Source organism: Pleurodeles waltl, chromosome 6 (assembly GCF_031143425.1).
Source record: "Pleurodeles waltl isolate 20211129_DDA chromosome 6, aPleWal1.hap1.20221129, whole genome shotgun sequence".
Classification (NCBI taxonomy): domain Eukaryota; kingdom Metazoa; phylum Chordata; class Amphibia; order Caudata; family Salamandridae; genus Pleurodeles; species Pleurodeles waltl.
Window position 1 is genome coordinate 363,791,825 of NC_090445.1, and position 22,536 is coordinate 363,814,360.

At 45.2% G+C, this 22,536-nt stretch overlaps 1 protein-coding gene across 2 annotated transcripts in view; it reads left to right on the forward strand.

Moving 5' to 3' along the window:
• METTL3 (methyltransferase 3, N6-adenosine-methyltransferase complex catalytic subunit) overlaps window positions 1–22,536 on the forward strand; it is a 124,207-nt gene that overhangs the window by 97,138 nt on the left and 4,533 nt on the right. Inside the window, exons 8-10 of one of the 2 annotated variants that reach the window (XR_011204830.1) lie at window positions 18,918–19,059; window positions 19,362–19,427; window positions 19,806–19,918. Coding sequence is in view for 1 of the 2 variants with exons in the window: in XM_069238263.1 (XP_069094364.1) it covers window positions 18,918–19,026; window positions 19,362–19,427; window positions 19,806–19,918 (288 nt within the window). In the remaining variant the exon portion in view is untranslated. The remainder of the gene's footprint in view (window positions 1–18,917; window positions 19,060–19,361; window positions 19,428–19,805; window positions 19,919–22,536) is intronic. The other variant, XM_069238263.1, reaches the window with a different exon arrangement.

Here is a 22,536-nt window from a genome sequence, read left to right on the forward strand (position 1 = left end):
AGTTGTAAAGCCATTTTAGTGATGCCTCTAGGTATGTTATTTTAACAACTAGGCCTGCCGCTTGTGCCCTTTAGACAGTTAAATTTTATTCTACTTCATTTTTATTATTTCGGAATTGGCCATATTCGTGGTTCTGTTTTATTTTCTTTATCTAGTTGTTTTGCCTAGGAAAGCATTGCTTTTCTTAGCAAGAAATTCTTTTCACTGTGCTTTCTTCAAGGCTGCAGCGAGATAGGTTTGCCGGCAAAGTAGTACACTGCGTCTCCAACTCTAACAGAAACACACACATCCTTACGTGAGGACATTTTCTCAGAACATCAGCTGTTTTATTATAAACACACTTCTCTGTCCCATGCACGTTAGAGGGAGATTCCAGCCAGATGACCACAACCGCATGCTGATTGACTTTGCTACAGCTGCTTGCTGAGGCTACTGGTTCTCTGGCCTACATGGGGATTGTGTCTCTATAGACAAGAGGCTTCCTTTCTCAGATTTGGGGATGATGTCTTCGCAGGGGGGTCCTGAAGGGTGGGTTAGGACTTGTCATGCTGTGCTCTAACATAGCTTAGGTAAGAACAGCATATATTATGCATAGTGACAGTATAGTGGGACCTTTCCTGTGTTTCACTCTTCTTGTCACCATTTTGCTTATATTATGTTTCATCATTCTAATTATCACAGTTTATGCCATTTTAAGATGCAGCTGATTCAATAAACCTTATAGAACCGTTTTTCTGCCTGTTTGTCTTTGCATGTGTGAGACTAATGTAACAGAGAGAAAAGGATGAGATCTGATACACAACAATTTCCCTGAGAAGTCATTAGGTCCTTCAGCCGGTTGCCACAAATCATCCCTGCTCTTGGGCAGAGCTGATGCGCAGCTAGTTGGCCGGAAACGGATTATGCCGACAGTTGTCACATGGTGTGGGATTGGACTCAGTTCCCCACAATTCAGGTGATGCTGCCACCCAAATCCAACGGCCTCATTAGGATAATGAGAGCACACGACATGGCGCCGCCAACATTTGGTCAGGCACTGATTTTCGGATCCTCCTGAGCATCTGTCTCATTTCGTGCTAAAGGGACCTCAATACTATATATGGAGACGTCTGTGGTATTGAGGATTTCCACCTCTTCTAGGTAGGCAGTACCTATCCAATGTGGTAGGTTGTTCAAGCTTCAACCTTAAAAGGGTTAATATTCATTTTGTTGCCCTTATTTCTGAACAGGTATATCCACCATGGTGAACCCACAATGAGTGGTAATTGCAGTAAATATGCGACCTCCCGTTACTGCTCATTTGTTAGCTAAATGCCTTGCAGCCCAAGGGGGTCCTGTAACATTTGTAGTTGAGGCTCATTTAGCCTACAGAACAGAAATATTTTACTCTTGGGTCACCTTTCCCGCAGTCAATGGGAACACCAATACATTTCATCACTACTCACCTGCTAACATACATGCACAATACAGAGCATATGCATACTTAGAGATACCTTTCTCTTTTCAAGACCATAATAACTGGCACAGGGTTCAATTGCACCCTGGTACTCTAGCTGTGTGAGGATTTCCCTCACAGGTGCTCTAGCTTCATGCTTTATTGGATATTGGGGTTGAGGTTGGGAACTAATTGGTATTATATGGTAGGGGGAATCTTTATCCCACTCTATATAGTTGATATAACGCAGGTGCCTGCGCCTTCGCCCAATCAATGTCTTAAGCTTCCCTGAGTTCTCTGGGAACAAGGGGCGAGAAAGAGGGTTCAATTACCTCTTCCCTATATGAGAGATTACAGGCAAATTCTGGTGGCCAGTCCTTTTCAGCCAGTAAGATATCATAAATAGTAACAACATTATCCCAAAAGAAGGCGTTCATTGTGCGCCCAGTGTCTCCTTTTAATTATAATTTTAGTTTATACACCCTATTGGGTGTGGAGACGCGCGTGTCCGCAGCCTCGACTTGTAGGAAGTCATCAGTTGCTTTCACCTCCTGAAGATTCAGGCGAACTATTGTGACCTCTGCTGCGCTGTCTGGGAGTGCCAGTGTCCACTTCCTGTTCTTCAGTAAAGCTCTCATCCTGAGTGGTATTTCGTACGCAGAAATCGCTGCCACTTTTTCCATCCCCACAGCTGAGGCTCAGTAGCCCCTGCTTGCCCATTACCCCCACTGGACGGTGTCTGACAGGGTTCTACAGAGAATGGTGCATGTGTTGGGCTGAACCACTCCTTAATTTGTAAAACAGTAAGTGCAAGGACTTAAACTTCTACTTGGGAGCCAGTGGTTGTGGTTGCTTAATACCAAGGCTGCTTAGTCTTGTTCCAATTCATGCCTCTTTCACCCAGCTCCAGACACTCCATGCCCCTTTATCTCACACTCGCATTTTCTTTTTCATCCCTGCTTTCTCCATTTACGTTTTTCCGTCTTTCTTTTCCCTCTTTTATGTTTTTCTCTCTCTCTTGTGTGGGAGGTTTCTGTTGCAGTCTGATGTGGTATAACTATCTCCTGACTTCTCCAGTCCTGCAAGTTTACGCACTCTGCAGTTGAGTAGAGTACAACGCAGTGAGCGATGCCACAAGGTGATACACAGGAGGCAGGACTTACCCGTGTTCGACCATACCACCAGTCTCCCCTCAAAAGTACTATTCCTAAAACGAAGTTTAAAAGCCCAGTGGCACAAACCCTGCCGACCTAGTCTCTCCGGACACCCTGTGTCTTGTGTGCTGTTTGACACTGACATCTGAGATGCACTACATAAGGGAATACATGACCCCGCTACCTTCTCTGCTGGTCTATGTCTTGTAGGAGCAACAGTTTCCCACAGCCCAGCTACAGTCTTCCGAGGATCCTATCTCTGCTGTGGGCTCGTTTAGGAGTAACTTCTCCCTGCAATCCCTCCCTCTCAAGGGTCATGGATTACTTAGTAGACATTTCACAATTAACTGATCCTTTAAAATGGGTTCCAGCTCCCCTTGGATCTGGCAGCAGGTTTTGCCTCCATTCCGACCTCGAAACCTAGCTCTTATTACTTGAATGTTGAAGTTGAAAACTACAATCATCACCTGATAGTCTAGCCTCAAGTCCGAGAGCAACTTCCAATTTCAGATGATCATTCTACAACCCCCGTCCCCTAGTCTTGACTCGCATTGCTGTGTTCAAGCTAGTTAAGGTTTGGCTTTCTATCTGAGCATCACCAATAGGGGTATCGGTGATGGGTGATGTCCATTAGGGACCCATCTCTTAGCCGTCTTTCTGGGTATTGGGCTCATATGGGGAAACCAGACCCCCATCCAGAGACAGGCACCAGTAGCTATGAGGAGCTGCATCCAACCAGGCTCTGTCTGTTTGCATCATGTTGCCACATGCTGGCGACTGAGGGCTGTAAAAACTCCCCACCAAAGCCAGTCCTGGAGATGTAGATGCATTTTTTACAAGCAGGTTCAGTAGTGAAGAAACCCATCTCTGAGCCTTCCATCGTAATATATGGCAATCAAATAACAGGCTACCCAAGGGCGTTGTCTTTTTGCCTGGGAAACCCCCTGCTCAGGCGATGATGGTGATGGCAACTACCCTGAATAAAAAGCAAAATTCTTCTAAAAGGGCAAGGAAGCTTGTCTTTTGAAACATAACAGAAAAATGTACTAGTCTGCACTGTTTTAGTTAAGACAATGAATGCCAACCTCATCCTTGCCCGCCACGGCATCATCTCTACAATGAGTACTACTCTTAAACCTCCTTCCCAGGGAGAGTACAGTTTTATGCAGAACTTGGACAGGAACGCTTTAGAACAGAAACTGTTGATGTCCAGGGACATCCGCATGCCACCAGTACCATTATCTGCATTCTTGCAATGCACTGGCTGATGTGGAGCATGTCTTTAGATCTGAATCAAAAGACCCAGGAAAAATACTATTTGTAGCATGTGTTGGCCGTAGATACATATGCTTAGCATACTTCTGCCATTCTAATGTTGGGCTGGATGTTGCAAGTTGTTTTTGTTTTAAACGTTTTTTGAGTCATGAGCTATAATGACTTCTCCTATAAACTGTATTGTGCATAGTCTTTAGCTCCTTTGTTAATTTTTTCTCCGCCATCAGGTTCAGATGTATTTTTTGGAGTTCCCGGATCACAGCTTTGATGCCCCGTCGGTGACTGCTATACATCACCCTTTGACGAAAGAGCATAGGAAGACCAGCCGATCGCTGAATTCAGAGTTTTCACCTGCCTGGATTAGGGCCAGCTCAGCCTCTGCATCAATGATTCAAAATTGTCTGCCCTCACTCGATGCATGTGGAACTATGCGAAAAACGCATTTCGGCTTCTGCCCCAAGTGCCACGCAAAGTACTTCAAGCAAGACCACCATCCAGTCTGCAACCTCTGTCTCCAGACCACAAGGAAACATCCTTTGATGCCATTGTGGCCTTTTGGTTGATGAAGACTGTTTCACAACAACATGAGAGGCGGTGGGCCCATGCCATAATGCAGGCACAGTGAGTGGAAGACGTATCTGACATCGTGGGAGACCGACAACCGCAACACCAAGGGGTCATAGGCCTCGAGGCTGAGGTCCAGCATGACCGCAACAAAGACGTGGAGGCCACAGACCCCCCAATGGACATCCCTATCCTTGCTACCAGCGGAGAGTGCTCTGACTCCAACCAAAAGATGGAAGAAGTTGAAGATATTGCTTCAACAGGTCTCATGTGTACATTGGCGAATGTCTCACAGACACCCCCCCCAAATGAAAGCTAAAGACAAAACACAGCCTCACAGAACCCCACTGCCCTTGTGCTATTGATGAGTCTGACATAAGGCAAAGGAGCAGACAATTGTCCCTCTGTCCAATCAAGCCTCCAAGGCAACCGAAAAGACTAAGGCACTGACTCCTTCCAGGTCGAAGTCCGTTTCAGAGACTGCGTCCAAAAAAGATACATTGACACCAAAGAAGCCTTCGGAGGCAAAAACAGGGTTAGAAAAACCCAAGACACCTTCTACCCCTAGGACGCTGTTGATGCCAAAAACACACTCTGCTCCCAAGCCAGAGTCAGCATCGAAAATGCCATCGGACTCCAAAACGCCATCGTTTGGAAAAAGCTGTTGGTATCGATTGAGAACATGTTTGACATCGAAGACTTTATCAACTATATTGGTGTGGAAAACACTGAAGGATGCAAAGGCCTACACAGACCCCAAAGAGCAGCATGTTAAGCCCATTTTTAAAAAACATCAAGAGAAATTTGACGCCAGACAGAAGATGTTATTTTTAAACCCAGATACAGGCAGGGTGAGGACCAAGACACCACTCCCACCTAGTAATTCGAGGAGGAGATTGTGGGGCCCTCAACGACGCAAGCCCCCACATAAAAAGCACAAGGACAATAGCATGAGCCCTATTGATTTCCCATTGGAACCTCCACTACCACTTATTCCTCCAGTACTACCTCCTCTTCCTCCTCCTGATCTCCCTCTTACGGCAGTGTCATATACACCTCCTTCTACCAACTTACAACACCGCTCCCCTCATGTTCACCCAGAGAGGTTACCTACTACCTCATCACTGGGAAAACATAGACCCGTACTACTATCCCTATTTACCAGACCCGGAGGGTGATCCTGATACACAAGATGAACCCTTAGAGAACTATGTCAACCCACAAGGCGATACAGATACCGAACTATACCCCTCTAAACCATTCCCACACGACACCACACGTATCATGAGGTTAATATGCATACAGTGGAAGATGAGAAAGAATTTATTGTCAAGATGCTGTCAAAGACACAGTAAGTCCTCCAGTTCTTACCGTTACTAAAGGACATGCTCAAGCCCACAACTGACATTTTCAAGCAACCACATAAGTCACGGATCTTAACACAGTAGTTAGATTAAAATAAAATATATATATATATATATATATATATATATATATATATATATATATATATATATATATATATATATATACATACACACACACACCACGGCAACTGGCGCAGAATATATTAAAGGACATGTTGCCCCTTCTCCCCTCCAAGATTCTCTTGTAACACATACAGCGAGAAACAAGCCAACTCTCAGGAGACAGGTGATACACCTCCTACAGACAAGGAGAGTAAACAAAATAGATGCTGCAGAGAAACAAGTTGAGTACAGGCAGCAAACCACCTGAGAATTGGCCACTCATTGGAGTTTCTGTCCATGTATAGTTTGGCTCAGCGGCACAAGATGCTGGAGCTATTGCAGCATCTTTCTGATCAGTATAAACAGAGGGCAAAAGAACTAATTGAGGAAGGCAAGATCAGCTCCAACACAGCAATCCAGTGTGTATTAGCCGCCACGGACACCAGTGGTAGGGACGTTTACTCTAGCATTATCATCAGACGCCACAGGTGGTTAAGAGTGTCCGTTTTTAAGCCTGATGTCAAACAATATCTTCTCAATCTGCATTTAGACGGAGAACACCTCTTTGTCCCTCAAGTGGAGGAAAAACTAGAAAAATAAATAAAAAAAGACACTGACCTGGCCATAGCCATGGGTATCTTACAAACATACCAGCACGGAGTGTCCTTTCATAGGAGCCAGTACAGAGGGCATCCAGAGTGACAGCTTCAACAGAGACGGGTACCTTTCAGAAGTAGCAAGGCTTGTATGAACCCCAAATTACTTGAGGGTCCTATCACAGAGGCAATAACAACAGGGGCAGAGGTTGTGAAACCGCTACCAAAGTAACAACATGCAGTAAGCATTGACTGTCCGCCTTCCCCAACACCAGTAGGGTCACAGGCAGAGGGGCACCTACGGTATCTAGTGTTGATGGGGGTCAATGACTCATTGCTCTGCAGTGGTGGAACAGCAACAATTTGTTGCAGAGTCATCCAAAGCTCCAGTTCCGCCAGTATCCATTACAACGGACTCATCCTTACGTCGTTAGGAAGCACACATACAGGATCTCACAGTGCGTGGTCAGTGGTCACCATTTCAAACATCTCTACACATCAGTCATCTAGAGCTTCTGATGATTCAGTTTGCTCTCCAAGCGTATTAACTATATGTTCGATGGCATCTGTCGCTGTAGATACGCATGTTTTGCAATAGCTCGCCATCTGGTGTTGGGCCGGAGTGTTACAAGTTGTTTTTCTTCGAAGAAGTCTTTCGAGTCACGGGATCGAGTGACTCCTCCTTTTGTCTCCATTGCGCATGGGCGTCGACTCCATCTTCGATTGTTTTTTTTTCCGCCATCGGGTTCGGACGTGTTCCTGTCGCTCCGAGTTTCGGAACGGAAAAATAGCTAAATTTCTGAAGATTTTCGTCGGTATTGTTGCGTTCGGGATCGGCGTAGTTAGATTCAACACCGCGTCAAAGGATCGAAGAGCTCCGGTGCCCTTCGGGGTAGTTTTTTCGATCCCCCGTCGGGGCCTGGTCGGCCCGACCGCGTGCTGAAGAACGCCGATGGAACGGACCCCGTTCCGTTTCTGCCCCAAATGCCACAATAAATACCCCTACACAGACCAACACTTGGTCTGCAACCTGTGCCTGTCACCTGAGCACAGTGAAGACACCTGCGAGGCCTGTCGTGCGTTCCGGTCCCGAAAAACACTCCGAGACCGTCGAGCCAGAAGACTTCAGATGGCGTCCGCACCGACAGCCCACCGAGAGTTCGAGGAACAAGAAGAGGAAGGTACCTTCTCGATCCAAGACTCGGACTCCGAAGGATTCGACGATACACAAACCGTGAGTAAGACGTCGAAAACCACTCGGAGGAAGATTTACAAGGCCCAGGGGACGCCACTGCCACCAGGCCATGGCTCGACCCATAAATTCGGTGACCGACCGTCGGCACCGAAAAAGGCCCAAACAGTGCCGAGATCGTCCGACTCCGGTCGAGACACCGGCACGCAGCCTTCTCGGGACCGAGAAAGTGCTGGAGACAAGCATCGACACCGAGATGCCGGTGTAGACACGGCTCGACGCCGAGACAGCGGCCCCGAAGAAGATCGGCGCCGAGAGGTTTCGGCCCCGAAAAAGAAAAAAGTCACCTCGGAGCCGAAAAAGGACGCAGACAGGGTTTCGGTACCGAAACAAACTGCAACCGACCCAGCTTCAGGCTCTTATACAGAAGAGCACTCGCTAACCTCCCAAATGCAAAAGCATAGGTTTGAGGAAGAGCTACAATCAACTGATGTGGACCATACGCAAAAGCGTATTTTCATACAGCAGGGGACAGGAAAGATAAGCACCCTTCCCCCTATTAGAAGAAAGAGAAGGTTGGAGTTCCAAACTGAACAGACACCACAACCAAAAGTGGTGAAAAGAGTTACCCCACCACCCTCTCCTCCGCCCGTGATTAACGTCTCACCAGCACAAACTCCATCACACTCCCCAGCTCACACCACCATGAGCCAGGCTGACCAAGATCAAGACGCATGGGACCTATACGACGCCCCAGTGTCAGATAACAGTCCGGAGGCATACCCTACGAAGCCATCTCCACCAGAGGACAGCACCGCGTACTCTCAAGTGGTGGCTAGAGCAGCACAATTTCACAATGTAAGCCTCCACTCAGAACAGGTCGAGGATGATTTTTTATTCAACACACTCTCCTCCACCCACAGCTCATACCAAAGCCTGCCTATGCTCCCTGGTATGCTCCGGCACGCAAAAGAAATCTTTAAGGAGCCGGTCAAAAGTAGGGCAATCACACCAAGGGTGGAAAAAAAGTATAAGGCGCCTCCTACAGACCCGGTTTTCATCACTACACAGCTGCCACCAGACTCTGTCGTTGTAGGAGCAGCTAGGAAAAGGGCCAACTCCCACACATCTGGAGATGCACCACCCCCAGATAAAGAAAGCCGCAAGTTCGATGCAGCTGGTAAGAGAGTCGCAGCACAAGCTGCAAACCAGTGGCGCATCGCGAACTCCCAGGCACTACTTGCGTGCTATGACAGAGCCCATTGGGATGAGATGCAACATCTCATTGAACATCTGCCCAAGGATCTACAAAATAGGGCAAAACAAGTGGTTGAGGAGGGACAGACCATTTCCAACAACCAGATCCGCTCCTCCATGGACGCTGCAGATACAGCTGCACGGACAATTAATACATCTGTAACTATCAGAAGGCATGCATGGCTCCGAACGTCTGGATTTAAACCAGAGATTCAGCAAGCAGTTCTCAATATGCCTTTTAACAAAAAGGAACTGTTCGGTCCAGAAGTGGACACAGCGATTGAGAAACTCAAAAAAGACACGGACACTGCCAAAGCCATGGGCGCACACTACTCCCCGCAGAGCAGAGGGAATTACAGCACATTCCGTAAAACACCCTTTAGAGGGGGGTTTCGGGGTCAGAGCACACAAGCTAGCACCTCACAAGCAACACCGTCCAGTTACCAGGGACAGTATAGAGGCGGTTTTCGGGGACAATATAGAGGAGGGCAATTCCCTAGGAATAGAGGAAGATTTCAGAGCCCCAAAACCCCTACTACTAAACAGTGACTCACATGTCACTCACCCCCTCCACACAACACCAGTGGGGGGAAGAATAAGTCACTATTACAAAGCATGGGAGGAAATCACTACAGACACTTGGGTTCTAGCAATTATCCAACATGGTTATTGCATAGAATTTCTACAATTCCCTCCAAACATACCACCAAAAGCACAAAAGTTGACAAAACATCATTCCAATCTCCTGGAGATAGAAGTGCAGGCACTATTGCAAAAGAATGCAATCGAATTAGTGCCAAACACACAAATAAACACAGGAGTTTAACTCACTGTACTTCCTGATACCAAAGAAGGACAAAACGCTGAGACCAATCCTAGACCTCAGAGTAGTGAACACTTTCGTCAAATCAGACCACTTTCACATGGTCACACTACAAGAAGTATTACCATTGCTAAAACTACACGACTACATGGCAACTTTAGACCTCAAGGAAGCTTATTTCCATATACCAATACACCCATCGCACAGGAAATACCTAAGGTTTGTATTCAAAGGAATACATTACCAATTCAAGGTACTGCCTTTCGGCTTAACAACCGCACCAAGAGTCTTTACCAAATGTCTAGCGGTAGTCGCTGCACACATAAGAAGGCAGCAAATACATGTGTTCCCATATCTAGACGACTGGCTAATCAAGGCCCATTCGTTAATAGAGTGCTCAAATCACACAAATCAGATCATACAAACCCTCTTCAAACTAGGGTTCACCGTCAACTTCACAAAATCCAACATTCTGCCGCGCAAGGTACAACAATACCTAGGAGCCATAATAGACACATCAAAAGGAGTAGCCACTCCAAGTCCCCAAAGAATTCAAAATTTCAACACCATCATACAACGCATGTATCCAACACAAAGGATACAAGCAAAGATGGTATTACAACTCCTAGGCATGATGTCTTCATGCATAGCCATTGTCCCAAACGCAAGACTGCACATGAGGCCCTTACAACAGTGCCTAGCATCACAGTGGTCTCAAGCACAGGGTCATCTTCTAGATCTGGTGTTAATAGCCCCAAACTTACCTCTCGCTTCTGTGGTGGAACAACATAAATTTAAACAAAGGGCGGCCTTTCCAAGACCCAGTGCCACAATACGTAATAACAACAGATGCTTCCATGACAGGGTGGGGAGCACACCTCGATCAACACAGCATACAAGGACAATGGAACGTACATCAAACAAAACTGCATATAAATCACCTAGAACTTCTAGCAGTTTTTCAAGCACTAAAAGCTTTCCAACCAATAATAGTTCACAAATACATTCTCGTCAAAACAGACAACATGACAACAATGTATTATCTAAACAAGCAAGGGGGGACGCACTCCACGCAGTTAAGCCTGCTAGCACAAAAGATTTGGCGTTGGGCAATTCACAACCAAATTCGCCTAATAGCACAATTTATACCAGGGATCCAAAATCAACTCGCAGACAATCTCTCTCGAGATCACCAACAGGTCCACGAATGGGAAATTCACCCCCAAATTCTGAACACTTATTTCAAACTCTGGGGAACACCTCAGATAGACCTGTTTGCGACAAAGGAGAACGCAAAATGCCAAACCTTCGCATCCAGATACCCACACAAACAGTCCCAAGGCAATGCCCTATGGATGAACTGGTCAGAGATATTTGCTTACGCTTTTCCTCCTCTCCCTCTCCTTCCTTACCTGGTAAACAAACTCAGTCAAAACAAACTCAAACTCATTTTAATAGCACCAACTTGGGCAAGGCAACCCTGGTACACAACGCTGCTCGACCTATCAGTAGTACCCTGCATCAAATTGCCCAACAGGCCAGATCTGTTGACACAACACAACCAAAAGATCAGACACCCAGATCCAGCATCGCTGAATCTAGCAATCTGGCTCCTGAAATCCTAGAATTCGGGCACTTACAACTTACCCAAGAATGTATGGAAGTCATAAAGCAAGCCAGAAGGCCATCCACCAGGCACTGCTATGCAAGTAAATGGAAGAGGTTTGTTTGCTACTGCCATATTAATCAAATACAACCATTACACACAACTCCAGAACATGTAGTGGGTTACTTGCTTCACTTACAAAAATCTAACCTGGCTTTCTCTTCCATTAAAATACACCTTGCAGCAATATCTGCATACCTGCAGACTACCTATTCAACTTCCCTATATAAGATACCAGTCATTAAAGCATTCATGGAGGGCCTTAGGAGAATTATACCACCAAGAACACCACCTGTTCCTTCATGGAACCTAAATGTTGTCCTAACTAGACTTATGGGTCCACCTTTTGAACCCATGCACTCCTGCGAAATACAGTTCCTAACCTGGAAGGTGGCATTTCTCATCGCCATTACTTCCCTAAGAAGAGTAAGCGAGATTCAGGCGTTTACAATACAAGAACCTTTTATACAACTACACAAAAATAAGGTCGTCCTAAGGACCAATCCTAAATTTTTGCCAAAGGTTATTTCACTGTTCCATCTAAATCAAACAGTGGAACTTCCAGTGTTCTTTCCACAGCCAGATACCGTAGCTGAAAGGGCACTACATACATTAGATGTCAAAAGAGCATTGATGTATTACATTGACAGAACAAAGAACATCAGAAAGACTAAACAACTATTTATTGCATTTCAAAAACCTCATTCAGGAAACCCAATATCAAAACAAGGTATAGCCAGATGGATAGTTAAATGCATCCAAATCTGCTACCTTAAAGCTAAACGACAGCTGCCCATTACACCAAGGGCACACTCAACCAGAAAGAAAGGTGCTACCATGGCCTTTCTAGGAAACATCCCAATGCAAGAAATATGTAAGGCAGCCACATGGTCTACGCCTCACACATTCACCAAGCACTACTGTGTAGACGTGTTATCCGCACAACAAGCCACAGTAGGTCAAGCCGTATTAAGAACATTATTTCAAACTACTTCCACTCCTACAGGCTGATCCACCGCTTTTGGGGAGATAACTGCTTACTAGTCTATGCAAAACATGCGTATCTACAGCGACAGATGCCATCGAACTGAAAATGTCACTTACCCAGTGTACATCTGTTCGTGGCATCAGTCGCAGTAGATTCGCATGTGCCCACCCGCCTCCCCGGGAGCCTGTAGCAGTTTGGAAGTTACCTTCAACTATTTGTATATGTATCATCTCAACCTTAAATAGGTACATACTTAGTCACTCCATTGCATGGGCACTATTACTGCAATTCAACTCCTACCTCACCCTCTGCGGGGAAAAACAATCGAAGATGGAGTCGACGCCCATGCGCAATGGAGACAAAAGGAGGAGTCACTCGATCCCGTGACTCGAAAGACTTCTTCGAAGAAAAACAACTTGTAACACTCCGGCCCAACACCAGATGGCGAGCTATTGCAAAACATGCGAATCTACTGCGACTGATGCCACGAACAGATGTACACTGGGTAAGTGACATTTTCATTTCAACACAAGTCAGTTCTTATCCATACAGACAGCATGACTGCCATGTATTACATACAAACACAGAGAGGAACATACTATACAACTGTCTCATGTAGCACAACACATATGCCATTGGGCCTTATACCATGACATCCACCTCCTAGCAGAATACTTACCAGGGGTGGACAACAACTTTGCAGATCTGCTCAGCAGAATGCAACAACAGGTACACGAGTGGGAAATTGGCACATTACTCCAGTCATACTTCCAGTGATGGGAAATCCCGGAGGCAGATCTTTGCCACACAGCAGAAAGCAAAATGCCAAAGCTTTGCCATCATTTTTCCTCACCTTCATCTAGGGGAAATGCCATATAGATCAGTTGGTCAGGGTTAGTTTCCTATGCTTTTCCTTCTCTCCTACTCATTCCTTACGTTGTTCAGAAACTCAGCCAAACATACCTCACCCTAATCCTAATAGCCCCAACATGGGCTCGACAAGCATGGTTCACAACTCTGCTACAGCTGTCAGTTGTGCCACACACAAAGCTGCCGGTCTGGCCTTCTAACTCAGGAGCAGAGCAGGGTCTGACATCCCAACCCCAAACAGCTCAGTCTAGCAGTTTGGCTGCTGAAATCCTGGAGTTTGGATACCTAAATCTTCCACAAGAATGTATGACATTTTTTAAACGAGCCCGTACGGCTACCACACGGGCATACTATGCAGCAAAATGGAAAAGATCTATACACTACTGCTTAAAAAAACAAACCCAACTGCTTTCACCTATGGTACAAGATCTTATTTGTTGCATACTCCACCTACAACAGGCAGGCCTAGCCTACACTTCCATTAGTTTACACTTAACAGCACTTGCTGCACATATGCAAAACAGACAACATATGTTTGCTTAAAATTCCTGCTGTCAAAGTCAGTTATTCCACCTCCATTCCACCTGCCCTAATCTGAAATCTCAATATAGTCCTATTAGGCCTATGGGTCCTTCCTTCAAATCATTACATTCATGTGATCTACAGCTTCTCACTTGGAAAGTGGCGTTTTTCATAGCTATAACATCTTTTAGACGGATCAGTGAACTTTAGGCACTCACTTTGGAAGAACTGTTTTTCCAAGGCTGTCCTGATAAACTTGTACTAAGAACAAACCCACCTATAGTGGTTTCTTCTTTTCATTTAAATCATACCATTGAACTCCCAGTTTTCTTTCCAAAAACAGACTCAGTAGCTGAAAGAGCACTACACACACTTGATGTTAGAAGAGCTGTACTGTACTGCATCAAGTAGACAAAGCCCTTTGGTAAAGTTCAGCAGCTTTTTGCACTTTTTCAAACCCTCAAAAAGGCTTCCCAATCACCAAAGCAGGAATTGCAAGGTGGACACTAAGATGTATGCAAACTTGCTACTGCAATGCCAGACAAGTGTTACCTGCTGCTCCTAAAGCTCATTCCACATGAAAGTAAGGAGCCTCTATGGCTTTCTTAGGCAACATTCCATTGCTCGACATCAATGAAGCAGCCACATGAAATAACCCACATACATTTACCAAGCATTGCTGTGTGTTTTAACCAACCAACAAGCTAGAGTGGGTCGACCTGTCTTATGAACACTTTTTCAAGTGTCTACATCAGCCATTAGCTAGCAACAACTTTTGTGGAGCACTGCTTTACATTTGATGCTAAGCATGTGTATCTATAGCCAACACATGCTACCAATGGAATGTTACTTACCCTGTAAGCATCTATTTTTACCGTGTAGTGCTGTAGATTCATATGTACCCATACACCTCCCCTGAAGCTATTGACTGATGAACGCACTTTTCTATTACACAGTTCTCTTTCTAAAATGCGCTTTGCATGTGCATCTTTACTCTTATATGTACTGCTCCTATCCTAAGCTCATCCAATGAGTGAAAAACAATCTAAGGAGTTGAGGACCATGGGCAATACATACTAAGAGGAGTCCCTACACTTCATGACTCGAAAGAATTTTCTAACAAAAGCAATGCCCAAGCCCCAATACTAGATGGCAGTAGTCTGCTAAGCATAGGAAAGTACAGCATTACACACAACAAAAAGATACTTACAGGGTAAGTAACATATTCCTTAACCTTTCCTTCAAAGAGATGGATGAACATGCCTCGGTGACAAATGAGATCCTCTAGCAGTACAAAACGGGAACAGTCATGGTGAAATAATCATTTGAGTGATACAGTTGGATTTCCCTCCCCTTTCGTTGAGCTGGTGAAGACCTTCCAATCTTGTAATGCACATTAATCTTTTGACCCTGAGAGTGTGGCTAGAGCCTGCTGTTGTTGATGAAGCAGGCAGTCGAGAATATTATTCTTAGAGAACAACAAGCTTGCTCCTCCAGCCTCAACAGAGGCCAAGAGGTACCTATGACTTGCCCGGGGACATCTCCTCTGCACCATGTCAAGAAGCACACCTCACTGCAGAGAAGGGAAGCTGGTGTGGAAAATTAGGTTATTGATTGAAGTGAGGGTGTTAACCCTTCTCAAGCAATAACCACAGTTCTTGTCAGGGTGGACCACAAAAGTCACTAAATTAACCCAAGCTTAACCCTCTCGTAGCTCAGCACAAAAGCAGTCAGGCTTAACTTAGAGGCAATGTGTTTATGCAGCAGGACAGTTCTTCTGTTGAATCTTCCACAGGTCCAGATGTGATCTGAAGAGTTGGTATGATTGTCCAGTATTTATACCTGGTGCCAGCTTTGAAGTGAGAGAAACGTATAGACTTCCCCCTACATCTGGTTCTGAAATGTCCTTCTGTACCCTGCCCTGGCTGTAGTGGGGCTGGGGTGACAGACTTCGTCGGAAGACCTTTGAGTGTGCTGAGACAGCCCCTTTGCAAGTGCAAGTGTGGTAGGTGACAGCTCTCCCCCTGCCATAAGGCCAGACTGCCCCATTCTGTCAACACCCAGTCCCCCTTTATGATACTGCCTGGGAGGAATACACACCTGCCAACTACCCCTAGTCATGTGACCTAGTGTACAGACTGCAGGCACCAAATAATTAGGACACAAAAATGCCAATTTTGTAAAAGTGGCGTTTTCTGAATCCTGATTTACAATCCAACTTTGCCATTAAAGAGCGGTTTAAATTATAATTCATTTGAGACTACACTTGACATTCCTACCTGCTCTCAATCAAAATGTATCTCTTCTTAAATGTAATAAGGTAACCCAATGTTATCCTATGGGAGAGGTAGGCCTTGCAGTAGTTAAAGTAATTTTTGGGGTTTTTCACTACCAGGACATGTTAAACTTAAAATTACATGTCCAACGCTTTAAATACACTGCACCCTGCCCTAGTGGCTGTTCGCGGCCTATCCTAGGGGTGATTTATATGTTCTTAAAAGGAAAGTTTAGGCCTGGCAAAAGGTATTTTTTCCAGGTCAAAATGAGAGTGTAAAACTGCACACAGGCCTGCGACATGTTTAAAAGGGCTACTTTAGTGTGTGGCCAGTAAGTGCTGGAGGCCCACTAGTAGCATTTAACTTACAGGCCCTGGGTACATGTAGTACCCCCTTATTAGGTACACATAATTTACATGTGCCAATCGGGTGTAAGCCAGTTTTACCATGTTGAAAGGAGAGAGCACAAGCACTTTAGCAGTGGTAAAGTGCACAGAGTCCTAAAACCAACAAAAACAAATTCAGCAAAACAGGAGGTGCAGAGGAAAAATGTTTGGGGTGTAACCCTTCAAAGAGGGACAACAGCAGGCGAAGGCTTTCCCCTTATTGCTGCCTTTGGACCCAAATAATAACTAATCCATGAGTCTCTCAATTGTGAATATTATTTACTTTACAACCGCAATTGCCATTTTCACCCAGGCTGCATTTCCCCAGCAAACATTCAAAGAACGTCTGCGGGAGTCTACTCCTTTTAGGAGCAGATAGGCCAGAAAAGCCCTCTGTCATTAATCACACCACTTTACTGTTAGGAAAAAAGGGAGAGGGAGCCCTCTCCTATCTTATTCTATAGGACCAGGCCTGTATTTAATCGTGGCAGAGGCTTGCCTTCACCAGAGAGGTTTAACACGAGCTCCACGTTAGTGGATCAGTGTGGCTCGAATCTGAAACAGTTGGGCGCTCAGTCCATTCATTGGAACTCCATATGTGGAATACTGAGACGGGCTGCAAGACCATTGTTCAAAGCCCTGATGGTTCTCTCTCTGGTTTTGTCTTCAGAAAGGCGGGCACATGTTACTAACCTCTCAGTGGGATACCACTCTGCTACCTCTCTGTCTCACCAGCTTCTCAGGGTATGGTGCAAAGCACATTGTAGGCTCCATCGGTGCAAGCGGAACAAACCAGAAACCTGCTTATACAAAAGTGTTGAAGCTGTTGTTGTTCTTTAATTTATTTAAACTCTGAATGCTTCAAAGTGAATTGCGTCTAGGCGCCAGATCCACTAAATGAAGCATGCCAACATAAACACAGCAGATGTACAATGAGATCTATGGGGAAATGTGCCATGTTAACAGATTTTGTTTAACTGTTTTCCTAAAACGAACACATTTCTTATTCCTACCTTCTTATGTCAAAGCATTGCAAACGTTTAGCATCAGATTGAAAACATGTTCTCGCTTTTCGAGTGAAAGCAAGCTTTTCAATACGGCCAGTATACACATCTTTCAGATCATTCCCACCACTTAGGTGTACACGTGTAGGGATGTGGGCATGCTGTGTAAAAGTCATATATGTGTAAACGGTACCATCATGCAAAGGGGTGTTAGCACAGCCATAGAAATAATTTCAAGTTCTGTCACTCGGCCAAACAGATGTCTGAAAGTTGATCATGGGAAATACACTACAGACCAAAAGTAACAGAATCACCATGAAGATAGCTTTATCCTTCACTTACAGGAAAGGTTATGCATCCCAGTGCACGTAGATCTGCTTATGGAAGTGGAAAAATGCAGTCCATTTTGATGCGGTGTCTCCATTATTAAGTGTTCCTTTTCGTCTCTGCCTATCTGAGTCCATTTCCTTACTCCTCTTATCTTTTTTTAAAAAAGGGATTCATGTTATTTTGTTTTCTGTTTATACTTAAGCGAAAACAAATATTTAATTAATGTTGCCTATAGATAGACACAAACGGCTGTTTTGGAAAAATCGTTTCCCTTTGAAAAAGTGTTCTGGGATCCTGCAGATGGAGAGATACTCTGTGTTTATTGCTGAAGATCCTAGGATGAAGAACTGTCATTTTTGTAGGTGAGCATCCCAGTCTTGAAGTGACTTTAGAACTAGCATTTGGAGCTGATTTTAAGGTTGTGGCATGATCAGTGGCAGATTGTTCTCTTTTATGATGACCTGTTTCATGAACGTCAAGCAAGAGCGTCTCCAGAGTAAGTAGAGAAAGTACAGCAGTTCCTCAGCCTCGCTCTGGAGAGGTCCCGCAACATTTTCATACTTTATTAATGTCCTGTGGCACTTGCTTTGCCTCACAAGCAGGGCAGAACACAAAGCCCATTGACCAAGTTAGGGTATAATCGATATGCAGTGTTGTGCCATTTTTCCACCTTCAAGTCATCTAAACTGGAATAAAAAAAATATTTTTCTTTGTTAATAGTAGAAAATGTTTTGTAGTGTAGCACTGGATGAGGGATTGGTCCAAGTAACAAATGGCCTGATTGGAAAACAAAACTCTCACCACTGACGAAAACAAGTGTTAAGATTGCCAGCATGAGTGATTTGTATTCGAAACTGATTATCTCGTTGTTGGGAGTTAGCAATGGATTCATTAGAGGGTTGAAGTGCACATTTTAAGAGTTACCTTTAATAATTTAATCCCATAATAACTGTTCCTTCTGAAATACTTCGTGGTCTCCGTGTTTTCAGTTGAAAAAGATTGGTCTGTGCACGCTTGCATTCATGCGAATCCACCTACCTAACTGTATAAGGAATTATTACACTGTCCTAAATTAAACTGTGTATATACATATATACTTATTTTTTTTAGGTACGAACGGGTGGATGAGATAATCTGGGTGAAGACCAATCAGCTGCAGCGTATCATCAGGACCGGTCGAACCGGCCATTGGCTGAACCATGGGAAAGAGCACTGTCTGGTAACCGTGGCGCTGCCATCTTGACTAGCTGGGGTTAGGAAAAGAGTTTTTGAGGGGCTTTTCTGTTACTCCGCTATAGAGGTGGTTTCCACCTCCTTAATAAGATAACCGTGGTCGCACTGACAGGTGTAAAACTAAGCAACTTCCTGAATCCCGGCGCTTTGGTTCAACTATAGCTAAATGTGTTGTGATGCTAAGGGGGCTTCTACCAGGGATTTCAATTGTGTAACCCTAGACACTACCTACATCGATCATAGCTTCTGCCTTTTCCATGTTTTTCAGATTTAACGGCTACAGATTAATTAATGCTCATATTATCTCTCATCATTGGTCAGGTTGGAGTGAAGGGAAACCCTCAAGGCTTTAACCGAGGGCTGGACTGTGATGTAATTGTGGCAGAGGTGAGTAGAGAATGTCTGTGCTGTGTATGTGCACCCCCATCACTGTTTTATTGACGGTTCACCTCAGCCAGCTCCCCCATTCCAGTCACCACACCTCCCTTGCATTTCACCCTGCACTGGTCCCGGAGCTCCATCACAGCCATTACTATCACCCTTATACCTTTCTTCAACAGCTCTCGCCTAGACCGCCCACCTTGTGAACCCTTTGCAAAAGCTTTCCTCAATCCTCACTTTTATACAATTCCCTGCACTTCTTTGTGCCAATGCACCCAACTCTAGTTCCTGCAGCTAATGGTGTACTCTCACTCGAGGGCCTCTCTAATCTTAGGGTAACTCATGTGTGTACCTGATGCAGTGATGTGTACCTCTTTACTCTAGGTGCGCTCCACTAGTCATAAACCTGATGAAATATATGGAATGATCGAGCGTCTGTCCCCTGGAACTCGGAAAATAGAACTCTTTGGGCGACCTCACAATGTCCAGCCCAACTGGTGAGTGAGATCCGGGCAACATGTGGGTAAAGGTGTTCCATGCGTGAAAATATACTCTTGTGTTATTTCTTCTTCTTTATAAAAGATTTGTGGTTTGATTCCGGCAAACTCTCTAACTCAAACGGTTCAAGTCCAGATTTACTTCATTTTTTTCAGTCCCGTATTGGTGTGAAACAGGCTTATAAGAGCATCGGACAACTGAACATGATATAAGACGCAATACATTACCCACCAGAGTAACTAAAGTGCTACTTGTGGAGATATTTTATAGCTATAAAACAGATTCAGCACAGTCGCTTTCAAATTGAATCGAAAGTTTGGCTTTCTAATTGTAGTACAGAATCAGCACACAGAAGGTGGCTTAAGGCCAGATAATCCCGATGTAGTCTAGATAGAAAACTTACAGTATTTTGCTTAGGATCTGGCGTGGAATAGGGGAAAATTACACACAGGAGTGAGATTTGAGGGACAATCTCAGGGAATAAGGGGGCTTGTAGATGGGAGTGAGCAGGAATATGTAAGGGATGCTTCTGCAGAAAAGAAAAGGCTGCAACAGTAGGCCTCTATTGCCGGGCAAATAACACTTGTTTGAAATGCGTTTTTTGGTTGTCAGTCAGGTTACCCCCTGTCCAAGCAAAAGCCCTCACTAGTCAGGGTAAGTCACACACAATCCAAGATTATCCTGTGCCCACCCTCTGGTAGCTTGGCACGAGCAGTCAGGCTTAACTTAGAAGGCAATGTGTAAAGTATTTGTGCAATAAATCATACAATACCACCATATAGCACCACAAAAATACACCACACAGTGTTTAGAAAAATATATAATATTTATCTGGATAATTGTAGGTCAAAAAGAATAAAGTTTGCAATGGGAAATTGTAGGGATATCACTGAAAAGTGATATACAGTGTCTTCAGTCTTTAGAATATAAACAAAGTCTCTTTCAAGCACAAGTACCTGGTTTGGAGTGGAAAAACCTCCTCAGAGGGCCACAAAAGAAGAGGTGCGTGGAAAAAGGGTGTGTGCGTCGATTTCTCCCCAGCACACACGGACTTGCGTCGTTATTTTCCACGCGGGGAAGTCGTGTGTCGTTTTCCGGCGCGCGGACAGTCTCTTTTCGTGGATTGCGGGGATTACCAGATGTCCCGGGTCTGTGCCTGGATTTTCCTGCTTGTTTTCCGGCTGCGCGTCGTTCTGCGGGGCTGCGCGTCGAAATTACGATCTCACGGCAGGCGTCGCGTCGATTTCTCCTCTAGAGGTCGGGCGGCGTTGTCCTTGCGAAGCCGTGCGTCGGATTTTCGGTCGTCCCAAGAGCGTTTCGTCGATCAGCGTCGGTGTGCGGCGTTTTTCTCACCGCGGAACAAGCTGTGCGTCTAAATTTTCGGCGCACGGAGCGTCCAAGTGAAAGAGGGAAGTCGTTTTGGTCCTGAGACTTCAGGGAACAGGAGGCAAGCTCTATCCAAGCCCTTGGAGAGCACTTTCACAGCCAGACAAGAGTTCAGCAAGGCAGCAGGCCAACAGCAAGGCAGCAGTCCTTTGTAGAAAGCAGACAGGTGAATCCTTTGAGCAGCCAGGCAGTTCTTCTTGGCAGGATGTAGTTTCTGGTTCAGGTTTCTTCTCCAGCAAGTGTCTGATGAGGTAGGGCAGAGGCCCTGTTTTATACCCAAATGTGCCTTTGAAGTGGGGGAGACTTCAAAGAGTGGCTAAGAAGTGCACCAGGTCCCCTTTCAGTTCAATCCTGTCTGCCAGGTTCCCAGTAGGGGGTGTGGCAGTCCTTTGTGTGAGAGCAGGCCCTCCACCCTCCCAGCCCAGGAAGACCCATTCAAAATGCAGATGTATGCAAGTGAGGCTGAGTACCCTGTGTTTGGGGTGTGTCTGAGTGAATGCACAAGGAGCTGTCAACCAAGCCCAGCCAGACGTGGATTGTAAGGCACAGAAGGATTTAAGTGCAAAGAAATGCTCACTTTCTAAAAGTGGCATTTCTAGAATAGTAATATTAAATCCGACTTCACCAGTCAGCAGGATTTTGTATTACCATTCTGGCCATACTAAATATGACCTTCCTGCTCCTTTCAGATCAGCAGCTGCCACTTCAACAGTGTATGAGGGCAGCCCCAATGTTAGCCTATGAAGGGAGCAGGCCTCACAGTAGTGTAAAAACGAATTTAGGAGTTTTACACTACCAGGACATATAACTACACAGGTACATGTCCTTCCTTTTACCCACACAGCACCCTGCTCTAGGGGTTACCTAGGGCACACATTAAGGGTGACTTATACGTAGAAAAAGGGGAGTTCTAGGCTTGGCAAGTACTTTTAAATGCCAAGTCGAGGTGGCAGTGAAACTGCACTCACAGGCCTTGCAATGGCAGGCCTGAGACAAGGAAAAGGGGCTACTTAAGTGGGTGGCACAACCAGTGCTGCTGGCCCACTAGTAGCATTTAATTTACCAGCCCTATGCACATAAAGTGCACCTTACTAGGGACTTATAAGTAAATTAATAGTCCAATCAGGTATGATTCAAGGTTACCATGTTTTAAGGGAGAGCGCATATGCACTTTAGCACTGGTTAGCAGTGGTAAAGTGCGCAGAGTCTAAAAAACAGCAAAAACAGTGTC